The following is a 24,245-nucleotide window of genomic DNA, read 5'->3' on the forward strand; positions in this document are numbered from 1 at the left end:
TGTGGCTCTCCTTTTACAAAGATCTTAAGTAAGAGGCAAGTCCTTAGGTCTGCAGAGATGACAAAAGTGAACAGTGAAGAGGCGTGGTGGAGGTGTGAGTGAGAAAGGAGCAGCTCAACCTGAGAGCACGGAGGAGATCACAGCCAAAGTGGGCCCGCGCTGCAAAACACTGCTGAGGTATCAAATTACTTTCAAGCATTCCTTGAGCCATGGCAGAACATCAAAACACTGGTACTGAATTCTTGACTCTGATACTAATACCCAACTCTTTTTTCTCTTTTAGCTTTATATATGGTTCCCCCCAAACTTCAAACACTAACAAAAAGATGTGAAAATAAAAGTCTACCTTTCCCCCTGACTTCCCCATTACCTTAGATAAAGGAAACAACTGCCAACAGACTCCCAAGCATCCTTCCAGGTGCTCTAACATATACAAATACACAGATACCCTTAGAAGAACGACACTGCTGATACTTCACACCCATGTATGCTTCTTAACACCTGCAGACGCTAGCCCCCCCGCCCCCGGAGATGAACTACAATTCTGTCAGTGGAGGCTTATACCGTTCTGCTGCCGCAAACAATGCATATTCCTGTATTACAGTTTTGAACATCTAGAGTGTATCTCTAGATAAACTTCTAGAAGTAGAATTAAGGATCAGAGGCACATCTTCAATTTTCACAGACTGACAATTTTCCCTCCCAAAAAGGCTGTATCAATTTTTACCCATGTCAAAAATATGAGGTTTGTTTTCTTCCCAATCATTACCAACACAGAATATTAACATTCTGTTTGACCTTCATAGATCTAAGTCATAAATTATACCTCACGTATTGCTTTAAGTTAACATTTCTTTCAGTGTAAAGGTGGTGCTTGTTTTCTTATGTTTAAAATGCATTTCTTTACAGAAATCTTTTGAACTATAAGTAAGACCCTGAAGATAGGATTGGGTTTATACTCGCTAGACATTCTGCATTGATTTCTACACAAAGAAACAAAGCTGGGGCAGCTCAACCTCTCTGTGTAAGCAGTATGTCCATCAGACTCATATACGACCTGGTCTTTCAAATCACCAACTGAATTACGATCTATAAACTCAAAATCCTGCACATGGGGCAGAATAAAAGCAGCATCACCATCACTTCTTCCATCACGCTACCTCTTATAACTGTTAAGTCTGTGGAATTGAAACCGAGCCCATTCACTTCCTAAAGCCTTGCCTACGCTGTAGTTGTGAGTCATTTCACAGAAAGAACTGAAGGCATAACAATTGGATAATGAAAATAAAAAGACAATCTCCAATATTTTTAAAACCCGTACCTTTGCAAGTAAAAGAGGCAATTTTTGTAAAGTTTGTTGTGGAAGTAGGTAGGAGTACTGGTTCAAACTGCAGAGACAGGGCATCTCTCTGTGAGAAATGATGTACATCCTGTAACAAAAAACAATCCACAGTACTGCTCTTAGCTGGAGAAGACTGATCCAGTTTGAATCAACCCTGTTAAAATGACTAAGTAGCTCAGACTGGCATACAGAACAACTGCTCGGCAGATGTGCCTGTAATGGTACGAAGGGGTGCTGACAACTTTCATCCAAATATGGGCTCGAGCAAGGGAGAATGGGTTTAAATGAAAGCAAAAGATAATAGAGACAAGTATTTTCTCAAAAATCCTCATGTTCTGCAATTAAATACACACTTGTAAGTTTAAACTACACTTTACGAAAGTATTCACAATTACCTGTATCCATATAAGGCTGTTTCCTGAATGCAATATATACATATTCACTGCCGAATCATCTGTCCAAAAGAATCAGAGCAATGAGATTAAAAGAAAGGGCCATCTCATCCTCACACCTTAATATAGTAGTTAAAATATCACATTACACATTTCTATAAAAAAATGTAACTCACTTTTCCACACTAAAATTGAAGTGAGGAGCTATTTTCTGTTGATTAAGTCACAAGAAAAAGGAACCTTGGCAAAAAGACTGTCCTGTCAACACAGGCTCTCTACATGATGAACTACCAGTAGAAAAAGTCTGAGTTTAGGGTCATTGTACTACTCCCCTGGATGAAACTAACCAACTGGACAGCTTCAAATAAAGTTAAGGTCTCCTATTGATTATACAGCCCCTCATTTCCTTATTTGACAACCACATTTGGGAAAAATAAAACCCTGGATCTCAAAATGCAGGCTTCCCTTTAATCCTCACCAACAGAAGCGCTCCCCATGGGACAGGAGCCTTCTCTACACTGATGTCTACCTGGCCATTCTGGGAATCACCAGAAACTATGAACCCAAGGACAGGAAAGCTCTCCTGCTGACCCATGTCTACTACAGCCAATTCTGAGGACTGGAAAGTAAACAATGTTTGACCAATAATTAAGACTGCCAATTTAAAACTATATTTTGGTACCATTTCTTTCTCTGAATGTGTATATGTGTGTACTTACACACACACTCTCACTTACCAGAACAGTCTTGATAACCAATGGATAAGAGCAAACCCTACACGATAAATCACATGGATCATATGTGTCTCCTACAAAATCTCTTAGAAACTTAAACTGATAAACTAGGTTATTTTTGGTAAGTAGGATATCTTTTTGGTAAGATAAAGTTCATAGAAATGAACACTGGAACTCACACTACTCTTACTGATCAGGAATAAGCAGCAGACAACCAACTATTAAAAATATAAACAGCATGATCCGGTCAACTGAGCTTCTGCAAATCAGTAAAACAGAAACAAGAGACACAAGACTCCAAATACTTCGTGAATATTTATATTAGTTTGTCGTGCCCATTTAATTAGTTTACTATCTTCAGAACGCCAAGAAAAATTCTTCCCAGGGAAACACAGAATGGTTTGCCGTTGCCACTTAATTTATTATTTATTTATTTGTTTGTTTGTTTATTTATTTTGTTGCTGCACGCGGGCTTTCTCTAGTTGCGGTTAGTGGGGGCTACTCTTCGTTGCGGTGCCCGGGCTTCTCATTGCGGTGGCTTCTCTTGTCGCAAAGCATGGGCTCTAGGTGCACGGGCTTCAGTAGGTGTGGCATGCGGGCTCAGCCTGTGGCACACAGGCTTAGTTGCTCCACGACATGTGGGATCTTCCCGGACCAGGGCTCAAACCCGCGTCTCCTGCACTGGCAGGCAGATTCTTAACCACTGCGCCACCAGGGAAGTCCATTGCCACTTAATTTACCCCAAAATAATACAGCCTTACTAGCAGGTGCAGATTGAGAACCAGTTACTACTACACTGTGCTAATAATGAAAGCAAAGCCTCTCTGTCTTAGATTGCAATGATACGATCTATAAGTAAATGATATAGAATGATGACACAGGTTAACCAAAATATGTTGTAACAGAAAAGTTTAAAGATTCCACCTTACCTGAGGTCTCAGATTTATCTGTAGCTACATAAACAATAGAGAGATGATCTAACAAATCTTGTGTGTTTTCTTCAAATTCTTTCGAGGCGTTTTCCATTGTTACAATTATGCTCATTTGTAGCCGTAAAACATCGTCTGATTCCACATAGCAACTCTGAGTTCGGAGGGATGGAAAAAAAGGAAAAACTCAAAAACATCATCTGAATTTTTTCGTTTTGAACTTCACAGGGAAAAAAGCACTTAAGGTAAGGGCATGTGCATTTCTGAGAACAGAACATGCTGTTTTATTTTTTATTTCTAAGCAAAGAGGCAGGAAGGAAGGCAGGAAGAAAACACTAAATTTTTTATTTTACCTTTAGTTGCTGACACACTTTATTATGTAAACTGCATTCCAGTTGCACTTGCAAGAGGCTAGTGTTAGTGGTTTCTGCCTAAAAGCAGAAAAAAGGGGAGAAAGAAATTAAAAGGAAGCAAAGGGCACACTCTACTGTCAGTAATAAACAATCTATCATTTATACAGAAAGGACATTTCTTCATTCATTCACCATATATTTGAACGTCTGCTAAATGCTAGGTAAAATTCAATTTACTGGAAATACAATAGTGAATAAAACAGAGAAAAATCTTTTCTGTCACTGAGCTTACATCTAATGGAAATCATAAGCTCTCCCTTGGGCAACATGAAAATTCCTATTATGGCAATAAGCAGATAAATATGTTCTAAATATACACAGTTTGGCATTTCTTATACTTTTCAAACATCTTGTTCCAACGTAGGAGTCTGCTCTTATTTTAAAGTAGGTTCACCCAGTAAGAGCCAATCAACGGTTCTGATGTCTGCCTCCCATCTGCAGAGTGAGCTTAGACGCTATGAGAAAACCACAGGAGATGCCCAAAATTCAACCGGCTATCATTTTTCACGTGTGGAAGAGACATGGATGGAAGAGACAAAAGTATATGAAAAGACTGCAGAATTTCATAAAGTTCAAAGATCTTAACAGCCACATGGGATGATATCGACATATTGTGAAGACAAAGAAATGCAAAGTCAATCCAGGGATACAGCCATTTGGGTGGGAGGGCGGGGGCAGCAGACGGCAAATACACAGAGAAGTCAGGTAGTGCAGCATGTGAGTCTAAAGGATCTCCGCTGTGAGATTTCCCCTTCTGTTCAGTGTGACGTGTCTCGCATTGTGGTTATAATCAAGGCACTTGGCTTGGCAGTCACAGTCGGAACACCCGAAAATCTCAGCAAGGTAAGAAGGCATCCCCCAAATCCTCGGCTGACTTTCGTTTTATGTGGAATCACCACAATTACGTTTAATTTGTTAGATTTATAAGAACCACCTAAGTACGTTATATAAAAACACATGTTTAACCACTTCAACTGTCATTCAGCAATTACTGTACAAAACAAGAACAAAATACAGTTGATCCTCTGTTCCATGGATGCAGACCGGAAGGAACTTGAGCCTCCTTGGAGTGTGGTATCCGAGGGGGGGGTCCTGGATCCATTCACCCACAGATGCCGAGGGACCAGAGTACATTACTTTTTTTTTTTTTTCCACATTACATTTTAAAGTGTAGTAAAAAATAGTTAGGGGGCTTAACCAAGCTTGTAAATAGGACCAAACATTAACCAAAGGCTCTTTTAAAAAGTAATTGCAGGTTTCCCTGGTGGCGCAGTGGATAAGAATCCGCCTGCCAACGCAGAGGACACAGGTTCGATCCCTGGTCCGGGAAGATCCCACATGCCATGGAGCAACTAAGCCCGTGCGCCACAACTACTGAGCCTGCGCTCTAGGGCCCATGAGCCACAACTACTGAGGCCTGCGCACCTAGAGCCCGTGCTCTGCAATAAGAGGCGCGCGTGCAGCAATGAAAAGTAGCCCCTGCTCACCATAACTAGAGAAAGCCCGCATGCAGCAACAAAGACCCAACACAGCCAAAAATAAATAAATAATTTTTAAAAAAAGAAACGTTAAAAAAAAAAAAAAGTAATTGCTAGTATCAGTTAGACTTAGAGTAATACCACCTGTAAACTGAATCTCAAATCTTAAAGAAGAGCTAGATCTTCGAATATGTTTTTCTGTGAGCAGGTCCCACATTAAAGACATACACAAAGAAAGCCCACTACTCCCTGAAGCTGCGTTAATCAAAGTTATAAGTGACCCCCTCGTATCCAAACCTGATAGAAACCTCTTTGGCCCGACCCTTCTCCGCCACGTCGCCTTCTCTCGGTGTTCCTCCGTCCTCTTAGGCTCCTGCTTCGCTGGCTGTTCCTCCTCGGGCACCAGCTGTTAGTCACTCCAGATTCCACCTCGGCCCCCTTCCCTCTCTCTGCGACACGCTGAAGCCCCCCACGTTCATCTCAGCAGCGCAGGCCTCTCCGCACACCCACACAGGGAACCAGCGGCTGGGCGCCCCTCTGAATCCTCACCCACGCCCAGAGAGCCAGGTCCTTGCTGTGGGTCTCGTTACTCATAAAGTGGTTTAAGCCAGAAACCTGGAAACCAACTTCACTTCGCCTCCCTCACTCAGCTCCAGCAAACAGACCCAGACCCCAGGTTTGCTGACTGGACCTCCTCAGCAGCCCCTGGATCTGTTCACTTTCCTTTATTCCTAACAAACACCTGAAGGATCAGGGGTCAACTCGCTATGCCGGTAGGCCAAATCCAGCCTACCAATAATCTAACTATAGGTCTTAACCGGACAAGGCAATTTTCTTGCCTAAAATATTCCTTCACGTGTTGAAATTATGTTAAAGTTCAAAATTATGACTTTGAACATGATTAAAAATCCTATCTGCACAGTGATTTGATGTGATTTAAAGCCCAATATTTTGTCATTCTTGGTGGCAAATTTATAATTTACTACGAATGAATTTATAATTTACCACGTTAAGTAAGATTCTTGTGTTAGCTGAAAACATAACAAAAAGAAACTGCAACATTGTTTCGTTTGCTGTACAACATATTTCAGACTCCCACCAGGGGGAGTTCCTACACCTCCAAACGGCCCTTGAAGCATGCTGATTTTTCTCAAAGAGAAATTTAAATGTTCATGTCTTTCTCTCCCAAAAGAACAAAAGTATTGCAATCTCGACTTAAAATCAGAAACTATAACCAAAACATGAGCCACCTGGGGCAACCACAGGCACACTGGGATTACAAATCACCTCTGAAAGGACCCCAGCTGTTTTGACATTTGTTTCGACCCCTTATGCAGAAGTGTGCCCGGGCAGATTATAAAAGAAAAACAAACAAAAACCTACTTCTCTACTTTTGAAACCTCCCACATTATTTTAATAAATTAATTCCTAAATCTGACAGCTAAAAGAAACAATAATTCCTTAGTAGTTTTTTTAAGATTTTTTTTTTTTTTTTGATGTGGACCATTTTTAAAGTCTTTATTGAATTTGTTACAATATTGCTTCTGTTCCCTGAGGCATGTGGGATCCCAGCTCCTTGATCAAGGATCGAACCTGTACCTCCTGCATTGGGAAGCGAAGTCTCACCACTGGACCGCCAGGGAAGTCCCCTAAGTAGTTTTCACATAAGTGTATGATACTATTTTAGAAGATGGGAAAAGATGTGGTTTGGAGGGGTTAAATGACTTATCGAAGGTCCGAAGGTTAGTTAGTAGAAAAACAGAAAAAAAAAAAAAAAATAGCAGGTCTTTTAACGTAAGTCATCAGTATTTTTTCCAAGTAAATCTGAACAGGCCAAGTCTATTTCTCCTGGGTACTTAAAAGCCTAAAAATTCTTCAGCATGAAAATATGTCTTAGAAAACCATACCAGGAGATAATGTAACAGTCCAGAAAATAGCCCTGTTAAGACTTCTTTTGTACGGCATGTATTTTGCGGAGAAGAAGTATGAATTGAGGGAATGGGATGAAAGAGAAAAAAAAATCACCTTCCTCTACTTGCTAAAAAATTGGTCTTTGTGTACCTGGCCAGGGGCAGAGTGTGATTCCGGGGGTCTGTGTGCAATTAAACAGGAAAGAAAATGATAGACAAAGTTCTAAGCCATTTGAGATGACTTTCACTAACAAGAGTAAAGCATAACCTGACAAGAGTATATGAGAGTCTATAATGCATTAATCCAGAGAGAATGAACAACAGATTTGAAATTATGATGTTCCCAGTACTGATCACATATGAAAACCGTTCATTTCAGGAGCATAATGTATGAAATATAAAAAAAATTACTTAGATATATCCCAACCTGAGAGTTCTCCTTCTCATTTTTCTTCCCTTTCACAATTCTGAATGCTAAATTGTAGAGGCGCTTACAAAGGTAAGTCTCTCATACCCACGTGTGTCTCAGTTAGGAACACAGAGCCCACATAAGCCATGTGACCATTCCAGCCAGTGGCCCACACGTATGGTGCTACGTACAATACATTCTATACAGCAAATCATTTTGTATAAAATGAGTGCTTTCCTGGGTCCCTTCTACACAACACTCACACTCTTTAACTGAACTCCTAATTTAGTGTCTCCTGCATAACAGAGAGGCTCAGCTGAGTTCGGTTGCTTCACCCTAATATTAACCATCAGTTGTGTTTCAGCCCTCACCACTAACACTAACCTTCTGGTTCTCAGATCTGTAACCACTGAAACAATATCAGATCTGTAACCACTGACACAATATCAGACCCACTCACGAAAATATTTGTAAAACCCTAAGAACTGGCTGAAATGAGTTGTTTTTATTTGTTTTAAGGGAAAAAGGGTTGACTATTAGCCATGAAAAGGAACGAAATTGGGTCACTTGTAGACATATGGATGGACCTATAGTCTGTCATACGGAGTGAGGTGAGCCAGAAAGAGAAAAACAAGTACCGTATATTAACGCATATATGTGGAATCTAGAAAAATGGTACAGATGAACCTATTTCCAGGGCAGGAATAGAGATGCAGACATAGAGAACGGACATGTGGACACAGTGGGGGAAGAGGAGGGTGGGATGAATTGGGAGATTAGGACAGACATATATACACTACCATGCATAAAACAGATAGCTAGTGGGAACAAGCTATAAAGCACAGGAAGCTCAGCTCAGTGCTCTGTGACGACCTAGACAGGTGGGATGGGGGGTGGGGTGGGAGGGAGGTCCAAGAGGGAGGGGATATATGTACAATGAAGCTGATTCACTTCATCGTACAGCAGAAACTAACACAACATTGTAAAGCTGTGAGACTCCAGTTAAAAAAGAAAAGTGAATAGTACTTGGTCAGAGCAACAGAGTTCTTTCTAATATATAATTTAATATTAGACATAAATAAAAATCAATTTTATCATTAAAGAAAAGCACATGTATCACATTTTTCCTTATCCACATCTTTTTTAAAAAGGCAGTGTGGCCAAGTGGCTTTGCAGTCAACATGGACTGAAGAGGAAACCTTGGGGATAATCCCTACCTTTTCCAAGACTCAGCTTCCTCTTGTATAAGACAGTTAATGGACTCACAGCCATGCTACCAGCATTAAATGTGATACATATGCCAATCACAGTGCATGAAGCAGGCCCTCAAAAGGGAGCATTAGCGTTTTCATTCACAATTCATGCATTCATTTAGTAAAATTCCACAACAAACCATTTAAATGCTTCTAGGAAGCATTTTCCCCACATCAAAGTTGTTAGAAGGGAAACTCCTCTTCCCCAGTCCTTTGGTTTCCAAGAGAAGGGATTTTTTGTCTTAAACGTTTCAAATTCTTCTTGTCTTATTTCATAAATGGTTCAGAACCCAAGAAAAGAGAGAAGGGTCATTTACTGCACACCATCTCCCACCCCCCTGAAATGTGCCAAAAACCATTAAAGACAAAACACAATGTGGAGAACAAGTTAACACTGAAATATTAATACTTTTGGTTGGACCAAGTGGCAGTGGCCTGCATTGTGCAATACCCTGGACTTTTACACTTTGGCAGCTGGCCCTTAACGACCACAACCTGGGCTGGCAGTTCCAGGACAGCCATGTGGGATTTCCACCTTGGTAGGTCATGCAGCGTACAGAAGTGCGATCCAAAGACAAGCAGCTATTTTTATACAATTGGCTGCCGCTGGGCCTAAAGCAAATGGCAAGTGAGCCCTGAAGGCCTGGCTCAGCCCTTGAGCTTGGACCCACACTCGGCCCAAGTTCAGGCTCTGTGATGCAGGCTGCTGTGGCTTGCCCTTAAGCAATACAGCACGGCTTTGACCTAAGTAAGCATGGCACAGACAAGGATGTGAAAGAAAGGGTGTTGCAGTGGAAAACAGTACAGTGGTCCCTCAAAACTTTAAACACAGAATTAAAATATCCAGCAGTTCTGCTCCTGGGTTTACACCCAAAAGTGACAGGAGGGGCTTGAACAGGTATTTGTACACCTATATTCACAGCAGCATTACACACAGTAGCCAAATGGAAACATCCCGAAATCCACCAATGGATGAATGAATAAACAAAACACGGGATATATATACAGTGGAATATTATTCAGCCTTAAAAGGGAAGGGAGGACTTCCCTGGTGGCGCAGTGGTTAAGAACCCGCCTGCCAATGCAGGGGACAGGGGTTCAAGCCCTGGTCTGGGAAGATTCCACATGCCGCAGAGCAACTAAGCCCGTGCGCCACAACTACTGAGCCTGCGCTCTAGAGCCCACGAGCCACAACTACTGAGCCCACATGCCACAACTACTGAAGTCCGCACATCTAGAGCCCGTGCTCCACAACAAGAGAAGCCACCACAATTAGAAGACCGCGCACCACAACAAAGAGTAGCCCACGCTCTCTGCAACTAGAGAAAAGCCCACGCGCAGCAATGAAAACCCAATGTGGCCAAAAATTAATTAATTGATTTTTAAAAAGGGAAAGGAAGGGAATTCTGACACCTGCTACAACATGGAGGAACCTTGTGAGCTAAGTGAAATACGTCGGTCACGAAAAGACAAATACTGTATGAGTCCATGTATGAGGGGACCTAGAATATTCAAATTCATAGAGACAGAAAGTAGAATAATGTTTATTAGGGGCTGAGAGGAGGGGGTAATGAGGAATCACTGCTTAATGGGGGACAGGGTTTCAGTCTGGGCAGACGAAAAAGTTCTGGAAGTGGACGGTGGCCATGGCTGCATAGCACTGTGAGTATAATGAATGCCACTGAACTGTACACTTTAAAACGGTTAAAATGGTAAATTCTGTGTTATACATATTTTACCACAAGAAAAGAAAAGCGAAAGGGCAGGGGAAGGAAAAACAAAACAAAAACAAAATGGTGTCCCAGTTAGGGCTCTCCTCAAAATAGAGAGAGCTTCCAGAATACTATCTGGTGCTTCTATAGCCCGATCTTGAAGAAACTGTGTTGGGTCCAACTCCAGGCAAGTGGTATAGACAGGCTGCTCCAAATTCTGTTCCTTTTTATGCCTTATCTTTATGGATACGAGTCGGAACTGTGAGAAGGTTTACTTTAAGTTCATGTGGTTGGTCCACAGACTCAAGAGTTCCCCTCCAAATCCCTGGCCCTACAGCTATTAATCACCTAAATGCTAACCGCTGCTTCAGATTTTCAAGATCCAAAGTGGAAGATACATAGATGGGGGCAGATTTTATAAATAAAGAAGCAATAAGGATAATCTTATTAAAGAGATATGCTGTCATCTTGGGTTGAGTCAGAAAAGCAATTTGACAAAATTATTGCATGCACGAAGAAGGCAACCACTAAGGGCTGTCCTTGGAACGATTAGGCTCATTCTGGAAATCAGAAAGGTGCTAGAAGCTTAGAGCTTAGAACACTGTCTCATCTTCCTATCAGGACGAGGGGAACAAAAACAAAACAGCAAAAATAAGCAAGGCAGGTTGATGAAACAGGAGGCAGAGAGGGCCACCCTTTGGAGAAAGGTTGACATCTTGGGGCATAACTGGACAGAGCTGCAACAGAAAAGGAGACCTCGACACCCGGTTCAACAGACAGAGACAGGGACAGCCTGGAGTCTAACTCAAGTGAGGGAGCAATATCTTTGTGCTTGTTTGAGCCTTAAAAAAAAAAAAAAAAAAAAAAAAAAAAAAAAAAAACTCTAATAAAGGAAGACAAGCGAGATCTCAGAGGACTAGAATTGCTCCTCCTAAAGGAACCAGGATTCAGTTCTAGGAACTGTGGAGAAACACACTTCTAAAGCCAGGTACAAAACCCACAGTGAGAGCAACTGAGGACCTACCTGCATCTCCAAAGACTGACACAGCTCTACCAAGGGTTACACAAACTCTGGACAGGCTGTGAGGGGTGGGGGTAGCAGTGGAGATCGGAGATCAGACGAAGATGCTCGGAGCACAGCAGGTGGAGGGACTGTCACCGCCTGTGCCCTGAGGGAACACACTTGCAAAGTTTATGGAATTAGGACTCAGTCTAAGAGAAGGCACAGCATGGAGGAAACCTACTAAAGGGGAACCAGGGAGAACAAGACAGACTGATGCCAGCCCTAGATTAGATGCTGGTCTATTGGGAGAGCGTCTCCGATGTAAGAGCACCCAATGCAGGGAATAGAAGATTCGGCAGCCCCAGAACTTAGCAACTGTATCTCTCTTGCCTTGGGAGAAATCACCAGAAAATATCTAGAGGAACACCTAGAGGAAAAAATAGATTTAGACCAAAAAGGAAAGAAAAAGGTTTAAAAAAAAGAAAAAGGAATGCAGCAATTCCAGCAAACAGCAGTAGCTTACAAGCATTAGGGAAAAAGAGACCGGCAAAAGCAGCTGGTTAAACAGCAAGAAACTCATCTAAGCCTCCCTGACAGGAAAAGGGGACAGGAAGAGACCAGCACATCCTGCAGGCAGAACACAGCCTAGAGACAAAGAAGGGCACACGCACAAGCTGGAGGAGACAGCGCGGGGCTCGGGGGCCAGGAGCTACCCGCACTGGGCCCCAAGCTCCCCAAGTGTCAACAGCAGTTCACCGCCAGGAATCTGCTGCAAACAAGCTCCACTTGAAACAAGCCGGACGAAAAGGGAAAAACCTTCCCAAAGAAGCAGGTTCCAGAAGCCTCTGTGTGCTCCTGGTAAGAGGCAACAGAAACCACACCACAAACAGGTCTCAAAGTCCCCACCCACAGATGCTCCATCCCTTAACAGAGCGGGGACACCACTCAGCACAGGAGTGCCAGAAACAAGGGCTCCCTGCAAAGAGGAGAGGACAGACACGCCTGGTGACTGGACTGTCCCACCACAAGGCTCTGACTCTGAGCACAGACCCGAGAATCTGAGTATCTCGGTGTCACTTCCGAAGAGAGGAGGTGGCTCCTCCCCAAACTCGCCTCCAGAGAGACAACCTCTGCCCATAGAGTTGAAGGGCGCGGGTCTTGGCCTCAGAACAACTGTCATGAGCTGAAGCTGAAACCAAGGTGATGGTTTCAGCCTTCCATCCCTGTCTTTGGCAAAGATGAAGTACTGGGAACAATTCTGCCCAAAATTAGTGCCTTGAGGGCTGGGGGGCTTGTTTTCCAAACTTGGTGGATGTAAGGTTGATAATCTAATATTCCTGTGTGTCTTGTTAAGATTCTAGACTCGGGCTTCCCTGGTGGTGCAGTGGTTAAGAACTTGCCAATGCAGGGGACACGGGTTTGAGCCCTGGTCCAGAGAGATTCCACATGCCGCGGAGCAACTAAGCCCGTGCGCCACAACTACTGAAGCCCGCGTGCCTAGAGCCCGTGCTCCACAACAAGAGAAGCCACTACAATGAAAAGCCCACACACCACCACGAAGAGTAGCCCCCGCTCGCCATGACTAGAAAAAGCCCGCATGCAGCAAAGAAGACCCAACACAGCCAGAAATAAAATAAAAGAAATAAATAAATTTATTTTTGAAAAAAAAAGATTCTAGACTCAAGCTCCACTTGAAACAAGCAGAGACAAGAGAGACTTAGTGTTGAACTACTGTAATTTCTGAGAAGCCCTGGGGAAGCCACGCACATCCTGGCGGGGGGCTTTCCGAGAAGTCCTGGGCGGGGGGTGGGGGGAGTTACCCCAGCTGCACACAGGCATGGAGAAGCTCTCTGGCTAAGACCAAAAAATATATATATATATAGGAATTAGGGAGGACTTCAAATTCTCTGCATGTTAACTCACAGGCCAACATAATTTGATATGGGACTAGAACCTTGAACTTTCATGTCTTGCCAAGGATTACTTCTCTGAATTTTAAATTTCTCCCTGAGAGTTTCATAATAGGAGAGGGTTTATATACAAAAACTTTTTTAAGTGATACATACATTTTAGCTATGTGCCGGATACTAGGTTCTAAGCTTTCTACATGTATTCATTTATTCAATAACTATAGCACTCCTGTGAGGTAGCGCTATTGTCTGTTTTATAGATAAACTGAGACATGAAAGGGTTAGGTAAACTGGCCAAGACCACTCAGGACCAAGACTTTTACCCAGGTGGCCTGGTTTTAGAATTCACTTTCTTACTCACTTCACTATACAGTTCTGTGATGGGGCATCCTTATAAGGCTGGGTTGTTTTTTTGTTTTTTTTTGTTTTTTGGAATATCTTAATTCTGTTATTTGATCCCCTTTCAAAGCTCTGGTAAGCTTTATTGGATACTTGAAAAGAATTGGGGATGGGAAACAGATGAGGAGATGAACTTCAGACCTGGGGCACAGTGTGGCTTTGGAGCAGATTACTGATGAATTATCATAATGCATCTCAGAGCTTTCCAGGGGAAAACTCAACTGTGCATCCCAGTGGTCCACAGAGGATCGACAAAGCAGGGCTGGTACCAGTGGGAGAAGGAACAGGCTCAGGAAGGCAGGAGCACGGCCACGGGAAGTCTGTTCATCTCCGTGCAGAGAGGGAGGGCCATGGGCTTAACAACGGGTAAGCCCAAAGGGTCGAAAGTCCAAAACTGAGGAGCGGTATTAGGAAAGTAAACACTAAATACTCCTGATACTCCTGTTCCTTTGCCCCAAGCCTTCCTCTCCCCTCAAGGTAGAGGCAGTTGCCTACTAGTGAGCCACAGACAATGACCCTGCACTGCAGGCAGGGTGACAGGGCGGGGGCTACTGGAGGAGTTGGTTTCTTTTCTCCTTCTCTCTACGTCCTGGGTAAGGGTGTTTGTCCTTGATTCAAACATCCCTTCCATACGAGGAAATGCAGATGGTCAACAGGCACGTGAAAAGATGAATGCTAGTCATCAGGGAAATGGAAGTCAAAACCACAATGAGATTATCACCTCACACCTGACAGAATGGCTATCCTCAAAAAGAGCACAAATAACCAAACGCTGGTGAGCATGTGGAGAAAAGGGAACCCTGCTACACTGGTGGAGGGGATGTAAGTTGGTGCAGCCACTGTGGAAAATAGTATGGAGGTTTCTCAAAAGACTAAAAATAGAACTACCACATGAGCCAGCAATTCCACTCCTGGGTATATATCCGAAAAATACTAATTTGAAAAGATACATACACCCCAATGTTCATAGCAGTTTTATTTACAATTGTCAAAATATGGAAGCAACCTAACTGTCCAACAACAGATGAATGGATATGGATAAAGATGTGGTATATGTATATATATATATACACACAATGGAATACTACTAGCCATGAAGAAGAATGAAATTTTGCCATTTGCAACAATATGGATGGACTTGGGGGGTATTACGCTAAGTGAAGTAAGTCAGACAGAGAAAGACAAATACTGTATGATTTCACTTATCTGAAACACAAAACAAACTAGTGAATAAAACAAAAAAGAAGCAGACTCACAGATATAGAGAACAAACTAGTGGTTACCAGTGGGGAAAGGAAAGAGGGGAGGGGCAAGACAGAGGTAGGGGTTTAAGAGGCATAAACTATCACGTGTAAAATAAGCTACAAGGGTTCACTGTGCAACACAGGGAATAAAGCCAATATTTTATAATAAGTATAAATGGAGTATAACCCTTAAAAATTGTGAATCACTATATTGTACACCTGTAACTTATGTAATATTGTACATCAGCTATACTTCAACTAAAAAAAAAGTCCCTTCCAATGGGCCACACCACGGTCTACCTGGGGGCCGGGAGTTAGCAACTCTGACCCTCTTACGTCAGCCGACACAGAATGTGGCTTACCAGTAACATAAATTTAGTTTTCTAGCTTCTGATTCTTATATATCCACCAGTTCAGAAACTGAGGAAGAGAGGTGCTATTTATTGAGCACCTTCAAGTCTTCTAACAAAAGTTTCTGGAATATTCTAATATAGTGAATGTTGGCAGAATTATAATTTCTTGCTTTTTAAGGTCATTTATTCAATTCTCAATCATTTATTTACTATGTGTTCTGTGGCGAGGCTCTGTGCTAGGTGATAAGAAAACAAATACTGGTTAGGACACGATTCCTGCTCTTTAAGGAGCTTATAAGCTTATCAAAGGAAAACACATACACAGAAACAAAAGCTTTTGCATACTATCCTTGCTAAGACACGGGTCTCTCAGGGCTTTCAGTAAGGAACTAGTCAATTCTCCAGGAGGCAAAAAAGGGACTAAGCAAGTGCTGAGTTAAAAAGAGGGTCCGAGGGTTTCCCTGGTGGCACAGTGGTTAAGAATCTGCCTGCCAATGCAGGGGACACGGGTTCGAGCCCTGGTCCGAGAAGATCCCACATGCCACGGAGCGACTAAGCCCGGGCACCACAACTACTGAGCCTGCACTCCAGAGCCTGCGAGCCACAACTACTGAGCCCACATGCCACAACTACTGAGCCCACGCACCTAGAGCCCGTGCTCCGCAACAAGAGAAGCCACAGCGATGAGAACCCCAAGCACCCCAACAAAGAGTAGCCCCCGCTCGCAGCAACTAGAGAAAGCCTGCACGCAGCAATGAAGACCCAACACAGCCAAAAATAAATAAATAAATAAAAATTTTTAAAAGAAGGAGGGGCCGAGAAACTGTTCTCTCCTGGAACACTGTTCTGTCCTGCCCAGAGAGCAGAGATTTGAGAGAAGCAAATGGGGCTGATGGGGGGAGGAGACTCCGCGGGCTGGGGGGTTTGGGGGGCAGGGGGAAGCCAAGGAAAGGGGAACACCCCCACCCCTGGGTACCTCCTGCAGCTTCACCAAGCTTCCTTCCTGTCTCCCATTCACCAGCCCTCTATCTCTTCCCAAACTCCCACTCCACTGAATCATTCTCACTGGAGGCTCCAATGAAAAAAAGAAATTTAAATTTAAGCAATTTCCTTGCTTTAAAAGCTGCATTCAGAGGCAGGTAGGTTTACAGGGTATATTTTCCTAACATACAGTAATAACTCTCCAGAGTCTGACAGACTAACATTTTTGTGTTAAAAAAGGTAACTTTTAAAGCAATCTACAGATTCAATGCAATCCCTATCAAACTCCCACTGGCATTTTTCACAGAACTAGAACAAAAAATTTCACAATTTGTATGGAAACACAAAAGACCCTGAATAGCCAAAGCAATCTTGAGAACGAAAAAAGGAGCTGGAGGAATCAGGCTCCCTGACTTCAGACTATACTACAAAGCAACAGTAATCAAGACAGTATGGTACTGGCACAAAAACAGAAAGATAGATCAGTGGAACAGGATAGAAAGCCCAGAGATAAACCCACGCACATATCGACACCTTATCTTTGATAAAGGAGGCAGGAATGTACAGTGGAGAAAGGACAGCCTCTTCAATAAATGGTGCTGGGAAAACTGGACAGGTACATGTAAAAGTATGAGATTAGATCACTCCCTAACACCATACACAAAAATAAGCTCAAAATGGATTAAAGACCTAAATGTAAGGCCAGAAACTATCAAACTCTTAGAGGAAAACATAGGAAGAACACTCTGTGACATAAATCACAGCAAGATCCTTTCTGACCCACCTCCTAGAGTAATGGAAATAAAAACAAAAATAAACAAATGGGACCTAATGAAACTTCAAAGCTTTTGCACAGTAAAGGAAACCATAATCAAGACCAAAAGACAACCCTCAGAATGGGAGAAAACATTTGCAAATGAAGCAACTGACAAAGGATTAATCTCCAAAATTTACAAGCAGCTCATGCAGCTCAATAACAAAAAAACAAACAACCCCATCCAAAAATGGGCAGAAGACCTAAATAGACATTTCTCCAAAGAAGATATACAGAATGCCAACAAACACATGAAAGAATGCTCAACATCATTAATCATTAGAGAAATGCAAATCAAAACTACAATGAGGTATCATCTCACACCAGTCAGAATGGCCATCATCAAAAAATCTAGAAACAATAAATGCTGGAGAGGGTGTGGAGAAAAGGGGACACTCTTGCACTGCTGGTGGGAATGTGAATTGGTTCAGCCACTATGGAGAACAGTATGGAGGTTCCTTAAAAAACTACAAATAGAATTACCATATGACCCAGCAATCCCACTACTGGGCATATACCCTGAGAAAACCATAATTCAGAAAGAGTCACGTACCAAAATGTTCATTGCAGCTCTATTTACAATAGCCCGGAGATGGAAACAACCTAAGCGCCCATCATCGGATGAACGGATAAAGAAGATGTGGCACATATACACAATGGAATATTACTCAGCCTTAAAAAGAAATGAAATTGAGCTATTTGTAATGAGATGGATAGACCTAGAGTCTGTCATACAGAGTGAAGTAAGTCAGAAAGAAAAAGACAAATATCGTATGCTAACACATATATATGGAATTTAAGGAAAAAAAAAATGTCATGAAGAACCTAGGGGTAAGACAGGAATAAAGACACAGACCTACTGGAGAACGGACTTGAGGATATGGGGAGGGGGAAGGGTGAGTTTTGACAGGGCGAGAGAGAGTCATGGACATATACACACTAACAAACGTAGTAAGGTAGATAGCTAGGGGGAAGCAGCCGCAAGGCACAGGGATATTAGCTCGGTGCTTTGTGACAGCCTGGAGGGGTGGGATGGGGAGAGTGGGAGGGAGGGAGACGCAAGAGGGAAGACATATGGGAACATATGTATAGCTGATTCACTTTGTTATAAAGCAGAAACTAACACACCATTGTAAAGCAATTATACCCCAATAAAGATGTTTAAAAAAAAAAAAAAAGGTAACTTTTATCAGGCAAATAAATGTTATTAAATATGTTATGTTCCCACCAGATTTGTAGGAATTCTTAGCTATCACACCCAGAAAATCTGTGTATTTCATTTAACTTATCCTGTAAGACATCAGGAAAACAGGGCAGCCACAGCGGCCTTTAACCTTTCCCTGTTTTTATTTTCCATCTCCAGATCCTCGTTCAGACTTCTGCAACTTATTTGTTACTGAGAAACCTGCCCCTTCCCATTTCTCCTCTGTCGAACTGTGATTGGAAACGTTCCTTGTCCTCCTTCCCACACTGACTTTATAGCTTCCCTTCCAGACCACCGCACTTACTCGGCAGGGATCAACACCTAGGAGGCGAGTCCCCCGACAGCAACGTGGGGCACCCTCCCCGAGCCTGGCCGGCACCAGGCTCCACGCAGGCTGGCACCGCAGGCCTCTCCAACACCTGTCCCGGGCGGGCAGGCAGGCACACGGCCTGACGGCAGCACGCCAAAGCCAGGTTGTGCCAGTCTTAAAAGGGTAGCAACTCCTGGTCTGAAGTGTATCAGACATCACACACAGTTCCCAGAAATAATCTCTCCTTTACACAATCCGGTAACAGGATACTGCAGACACTCTGAAAAGTTCAGAAAGGAGGTGACAAAATATTCTTCTTGGTCACCTATGTTGAGTGTGAGTGTGGTCTTGGGGCTTATTTCTAATTTTCACTTCTCTGGTTTCCTGTGTTTTCTTATAATTACACTGTAATTTTTTATCGTCACAATCTCCTTTTGAGAGAATTCAATACTATGATACTATGTTAGGACACACAGATCCACTGTTACTTCGTGGGAACTGTGTCGTCGGCTTTCCTCTAATTTAAAACCTCTCTGTGTTTCCCATATGGCCTTATAATTCCACCTTTAACAATAAATATTATTTTACAGTGATTCCAATAATAATAACTTAAGTTCTTTTAACTCTCTGAGACAAGGTTATTGCTATAGTGACCCTATATGCCAGATTCTGAAAGAATGACAATTTCAAATATTGTTTTGTCCAAATAAACCACTGAAACATTCCTCAAATCTCAATGTCTTGGATCCAAAACAACACTAAAGAAAACGTTAAAAAATAAAACTTCTTCTGGGCTTCCCTGGTGGTGCAGTGGTTGAGAGTCAGCCTGCCGATGCAGGAGACACGGCTTTGTGCCCCGGTCCAGGAAGATCCCACGTGCCGTGGAGCGGCTGGGCCCGTAAGCCATGGCCGCTGGGCCTGCGCGTCCGGAGCCTGTGCTCCGCAACGGGAGGGGCCACAACAGTGAGAGGCCCGCATACCGCAAAAAAATAATAATAAAAAAAATAAATAAAATTTAAAAATAAAACTTCTTACTTTTTCATGAGCCTAACACAACTCTATTTACATATTACATCCCACCATATACTTTACAGTTACAATCATAGAGTACAGTCTAGCTTATATTCTACTATTCGCTTGTCAGACATTTCTACATAAGCACCATAATTGCAACTTGGAAGAACTACTTAATATTTTACTATGCTGATATATTTAAATTTATCAAATCCTTTTTCGACTGTTGAGGTTTTAGGCTGTTTCTACTGTTTTTGTCGTTATAAAAATGCTGCCAAAAAAATTTTTTTTGCATATACCTTTCCTGGAACATGAATTACAAAGTCAACAATATGAAAATCATTACCTGGGAAAAAATTTAAAGCATACTGAGCCAGGACTGCCAATCCCAGCTCTGTCCTCAACCTCCACCAAGTAACCTAAATTCTAAGACCATTCTACAATTTCTAAAATAAGAATAATTACCACCTGCCCTGGTAGTAAATCTGTTGAAGGTCATCTGGTTGATGTGGTGAAAAGGTGAAGTTAGACAAATCTTAGATATTACGACTGGAGATATGCTATTTGGGGCTCTTAACTTGGGTGCCCACTGACTCATCTTCCTATGAAAAACTCTGGGGGCTGCCCTCAATATACCAAACACTAAGGTGATGCTGAGATTATGAAAATGAAAATGAGAAAGAAACAGGCCCGGGCCTAGAGAGTCTCATGGAAGAGCTGTGGAGGGAGACAGCCCGGGACACTAAATGTTAAAGCAGCTTTGAACCAAGCGTCGTGGGACCAGAGCAGAGACTGGCCTGGGAACCTGGAGAGGAGGTGATATCTGAACTGGGTCTCAAGGGACAGAATTAGAAGTAAAAGTGGAGTCAGAACGGGGGAAAAGCTTATGAAGGGGAGACAGTCTGTACAAAAGGATGGCATGGTCTAGCAGTGACGGGAGGTTTGTGAGGCCAGAGATGAGAAGAGCAGGGTGGTACCCCCGAGGCTGGAGAAGAAGCTGGACCCAGGTGACGAAGGACCTTGTAGGCCAAGCTTGGATCCTGCAAACAACAGGGACCCAGCAGTGTAGTGACCAGGGAAATAACGCATAGTTTTGTTTAAGAAGACATCGCCAGCACGCGCAGCAGGTGCACCGGAGGGGAGAAAGCCTGACTGGGGGATAATCCAGGTGCCAAATGATGACAGGACTGCAACAAAAGCAGAGGGACCTCAGATTCTCACTTCAACCCACTGTCATAGTGACGTCTTGTCTGCTAGGAACGCTCACTCCATAAACGTCAAAACAAATGAAAAAGAAGGACTAAATGAAAAGGCAAATTAATTCCTCATGTCTGCCCCCTTCTTCCCCTGAGCAGACACACATGTACAGCGGAGAGGCTGCAATGCACACCCTCCTCTCACTGAACTCAGCCCCTGCTAGAGAACTCCTGGCCAGCACAAATTTAGACAGAAAACTAATCACACAAACACTCTCGGCTTCAGCAGAAGAGTGAGCCATTTAATCCAGTTCGACTGAGCAGGAAAAATGCAAAAGTAAGATATGAATGGACACAAACAAAAAGGACTGGAATGAGCTCATACTACAAAAAAACTGAGATAACCCAACAATTTTTTCACGAGCACCCTAGTTTATTTCACAAGAGGGACACATTTTTTTTGTTGTTATTCCAAAAAACAAACTGAGGTCTTGAACCAAGTACAATCTATATGACATTATAAATATTCACACTCTTTTTTCCCCCTATCCATAGAAATAAGATCAAATAAAATGGACATATTTCATCTGACCATTTTCCCTAAATGTACGCTCTTTCAGAAAAGGAGGATGAAATATAAAACAATGCCCTTTTCAGGGTGCTTTAGTAAAGTTATACTCTGTGACCTGGGGTTGGGCTCTGTCCTGGGGCTTTACAGGTGATCATTTAACGATCCAACGAGAGACAGCGAGCTCAGTGGAAGGAGCACAGGCTTGGAAAAAGACAGACAGCGGGAGGAAACTGGCTTTTGATCCTCATGGAAGTACTTAATTTTTCCTCCAGTTTGTATCCCTAAAATAAATCCATGGTTTTCTTTACTAGCATTATTTAAATTTGATTTTGTCACAGCTAACTGAATCTTTTAGCAGCTCAGGAGACAAGGCCAAGTGCTGCCGCAGTCCCTCTGTGTGAGGTATCACGCGGTAAGCTGCAAGGGTAAGTGAGCCAAAGTGTTCTGATTACATAACTTTCTAGTTGTTACCTTAGGAAGCAATTTTAAGTATGTGTGAGCAAAGGCCAGTGACAATCCCTGTATCTGAAAGACTCAGGACATATTCATTTCTGCCTAAACCTTCTTGCTCTTTAGCTTTCTACCAGATGCACTTTCCAGCTCTGTTCTGGAGAAGATTCAGTCATGAGCACTCCTTCCCCCACCCTCCTTCCCTGTTGAGAGAAGAGGCCTCTTGAACTCAGCACCCACCCCAGATTATGGGTTCTGGACCACGGGCAAAAGGTAGACAAAAACACGGGACAGAAAGAATATCAAAATAAAGATACTCCTTTCTGGAAAAGGACAGCCGGCAACCTTACAGCCACTTAAAACACAACTTGAATGCATTTTATGTGTGCAGTTTAAATGAGAAAATATTATAGTCAGGATTTTTTCTGAGGAATGCCATAATTATTTCTTAAGTCTAAATTTTGTAGGTTTTTGTTTTTGTTTCTAGGTGTAGTAAGCCTTGAAAAAAAGACTTTAAAGTTTCTTTTTCTGAATCACTGTAAAAATGAGAGAAATTTAAATAATTGCCTTTGAAGAAATATTTTTTGATATTTAGACCTCTCAATACTGGGTTCCAACAAAAGGTCAAAAAAATTGAGTTTTACCTTCAAACTCTGAAATGTATTCTACATTGTCACGTCATAAGAGAAGGGACACTGTGCTGTGTTCACTGCCCTATCACTTCCTGGAACATTCAAGAAATGGTATCTAATAACTAACTGTTGACTGACTGATGCGGGGAGCTATGCTCAACAGGGACAGCCTTAGACAGTGACTTGACTAAACTCACAGATCCCCGTATAAATGAAAATGGAGAGAATCTACCATTGGGAACAGAGCTGAAGCTGAGACAGTCAAGGAGAACGCTGAGACACTCCAATGGGGGAAGAACTGTCTTTTCAACAAATGGTACTGGGATTACTGGAAATGCATACGAAAAGAATGAACTTGGATCCCGAGCTCACACTATACACTAAAATGAAGTAAAAATGGGTCACAGACCTCACTACAAGAGATGAACTATAAAACTCAGAAGAAAACACAGGAGTAAATCTTTACAACCTTGGACTTTGTTAGATTTGACACTAAAAGCATAAGCGACCAAATAAAAAATAGGTGAACTGGACTTCATCAAAATTAAAAATAAAAAGACAACCTAAAGAACGGGAGAAAAATACATACAAATCATGTACCTGATGAAAGTCTACTATCTAGAATATATAAAGAACACTTACATCTCAACAATAAAAAGACAACCCAATTAAAAAATGGGCAAAGGATCTGAATAGACATTTCTCCAAAGAAGATATAAAAATTATCAAAAAGCACATGAAAAGACGTTCAACATCATTAGTGATTAAGGAAACACAAATAAAAACCACATGAGGTATCACTTCACACCCACTAGGATGGCTATAAAAAACAAAACAACAACAAAAAGACAGAAAATAACAAGCCTTGGCAAAGTTGCAGAGAACTGGAATCCTCATATATTGCTGGTGAGATTGTAAAATGATAACAAACACTTTAGAAAACGGTTTGACAGTTCCTCAAAATGTGAGACGTAGAATTACCATATGACCCAGCAAAATTCCACCCTTACATATACACCCAAGAGAACAGAAGACATACGCCCACACAAACTTGTCCATGAATGTTCACAGTGACATTATTCATAATAGCCAAAAAAACTAAAACAAATCCAAAAAATGAAACCAATTGATAAATGTTTAAACAAAATGTGGTATATGCCTATACAATATATCACTTGGCAATAAAAAGGCAGGAAAGACTGATAACATGGATGAAACTTGAAAATACTATGCTAAGTGAAAGAAGCCAATCACAAAAGACCACACAATTCATTTACATGCAATGTCCAAAATAGACAAATCTATAGAGACAGAAAATAGAGTAACAGTTGCCAGGGACTAAGGCAAAGAAAATGTTCTAAAATTAGACTGTGAGAGAGTGGTGAATGCTGCACAGCTCTGTGAGTATACTAACAACCAGTGGGGGTATACTTTAAGTGGGTGAATTTTGTTGTATGTGAATCATATCTCGATAAAGCTGCTAAATATAGATAACAATGCAAAAAAGGAAAAAAGAAACAAAACAGAGTTTCGTACCAGCTAAAGCAGATACAAGAAAAGCCAAGTCACCGCCGTGGTAGGGGAAGCTGGCC

General features: G+C 42.2%; 1 protein-coding gene across 5 annotated transcripts in view; it reads right to left on the reverse strand.

Annotated features, from left to right (window-relative positions):
* The window catches only part of TMEM131L (transmembrane 131 like), a 161,691-nt gene that overhangs the window by 55,127 nt on the left and 82,319 nt on the right, over positions 1–24,245 (reverse strand). For all 5 annotated transcript variants that reach the window (XM_032632023.1, XM_032632026.1, XM_032632022.1 and 2 more), the window contains 4 exons: positions 3,751–3,828; positions 3,398–3,551; positions 1,738–1,796; positions 1,322–1,430 (listed from right to left, as the gene is read on the reverse strand). In XM_032632023.1, coding sequence (XP_032487914.1) covers positions 1,322–1,430; positions 1,738–1,796; positions 3,398–3,551; positions 3,751–3,828 — 400 coding nt within the window. The remainder of the gene's footprint in view (positions 1–1,321; positions 1,431–1,737; positions 1,797–3,397; positions 3,552–3,750; positions 3,829–24,245) is intronic.

Source organism: Phocoena sinus, chromosome 5, assembly GCF_008692025.1.
Source record: "Phocoena sinus isolate mPhoSin1 chromosome 5, mPhoSin1.pri, whole genome shotgun sequence".
NCBI lineage: Eukaryota > Metazoa > Chordata > Mammalia > Artiodactyla > Phocoenidae > Phocoena > Phocoena sinus.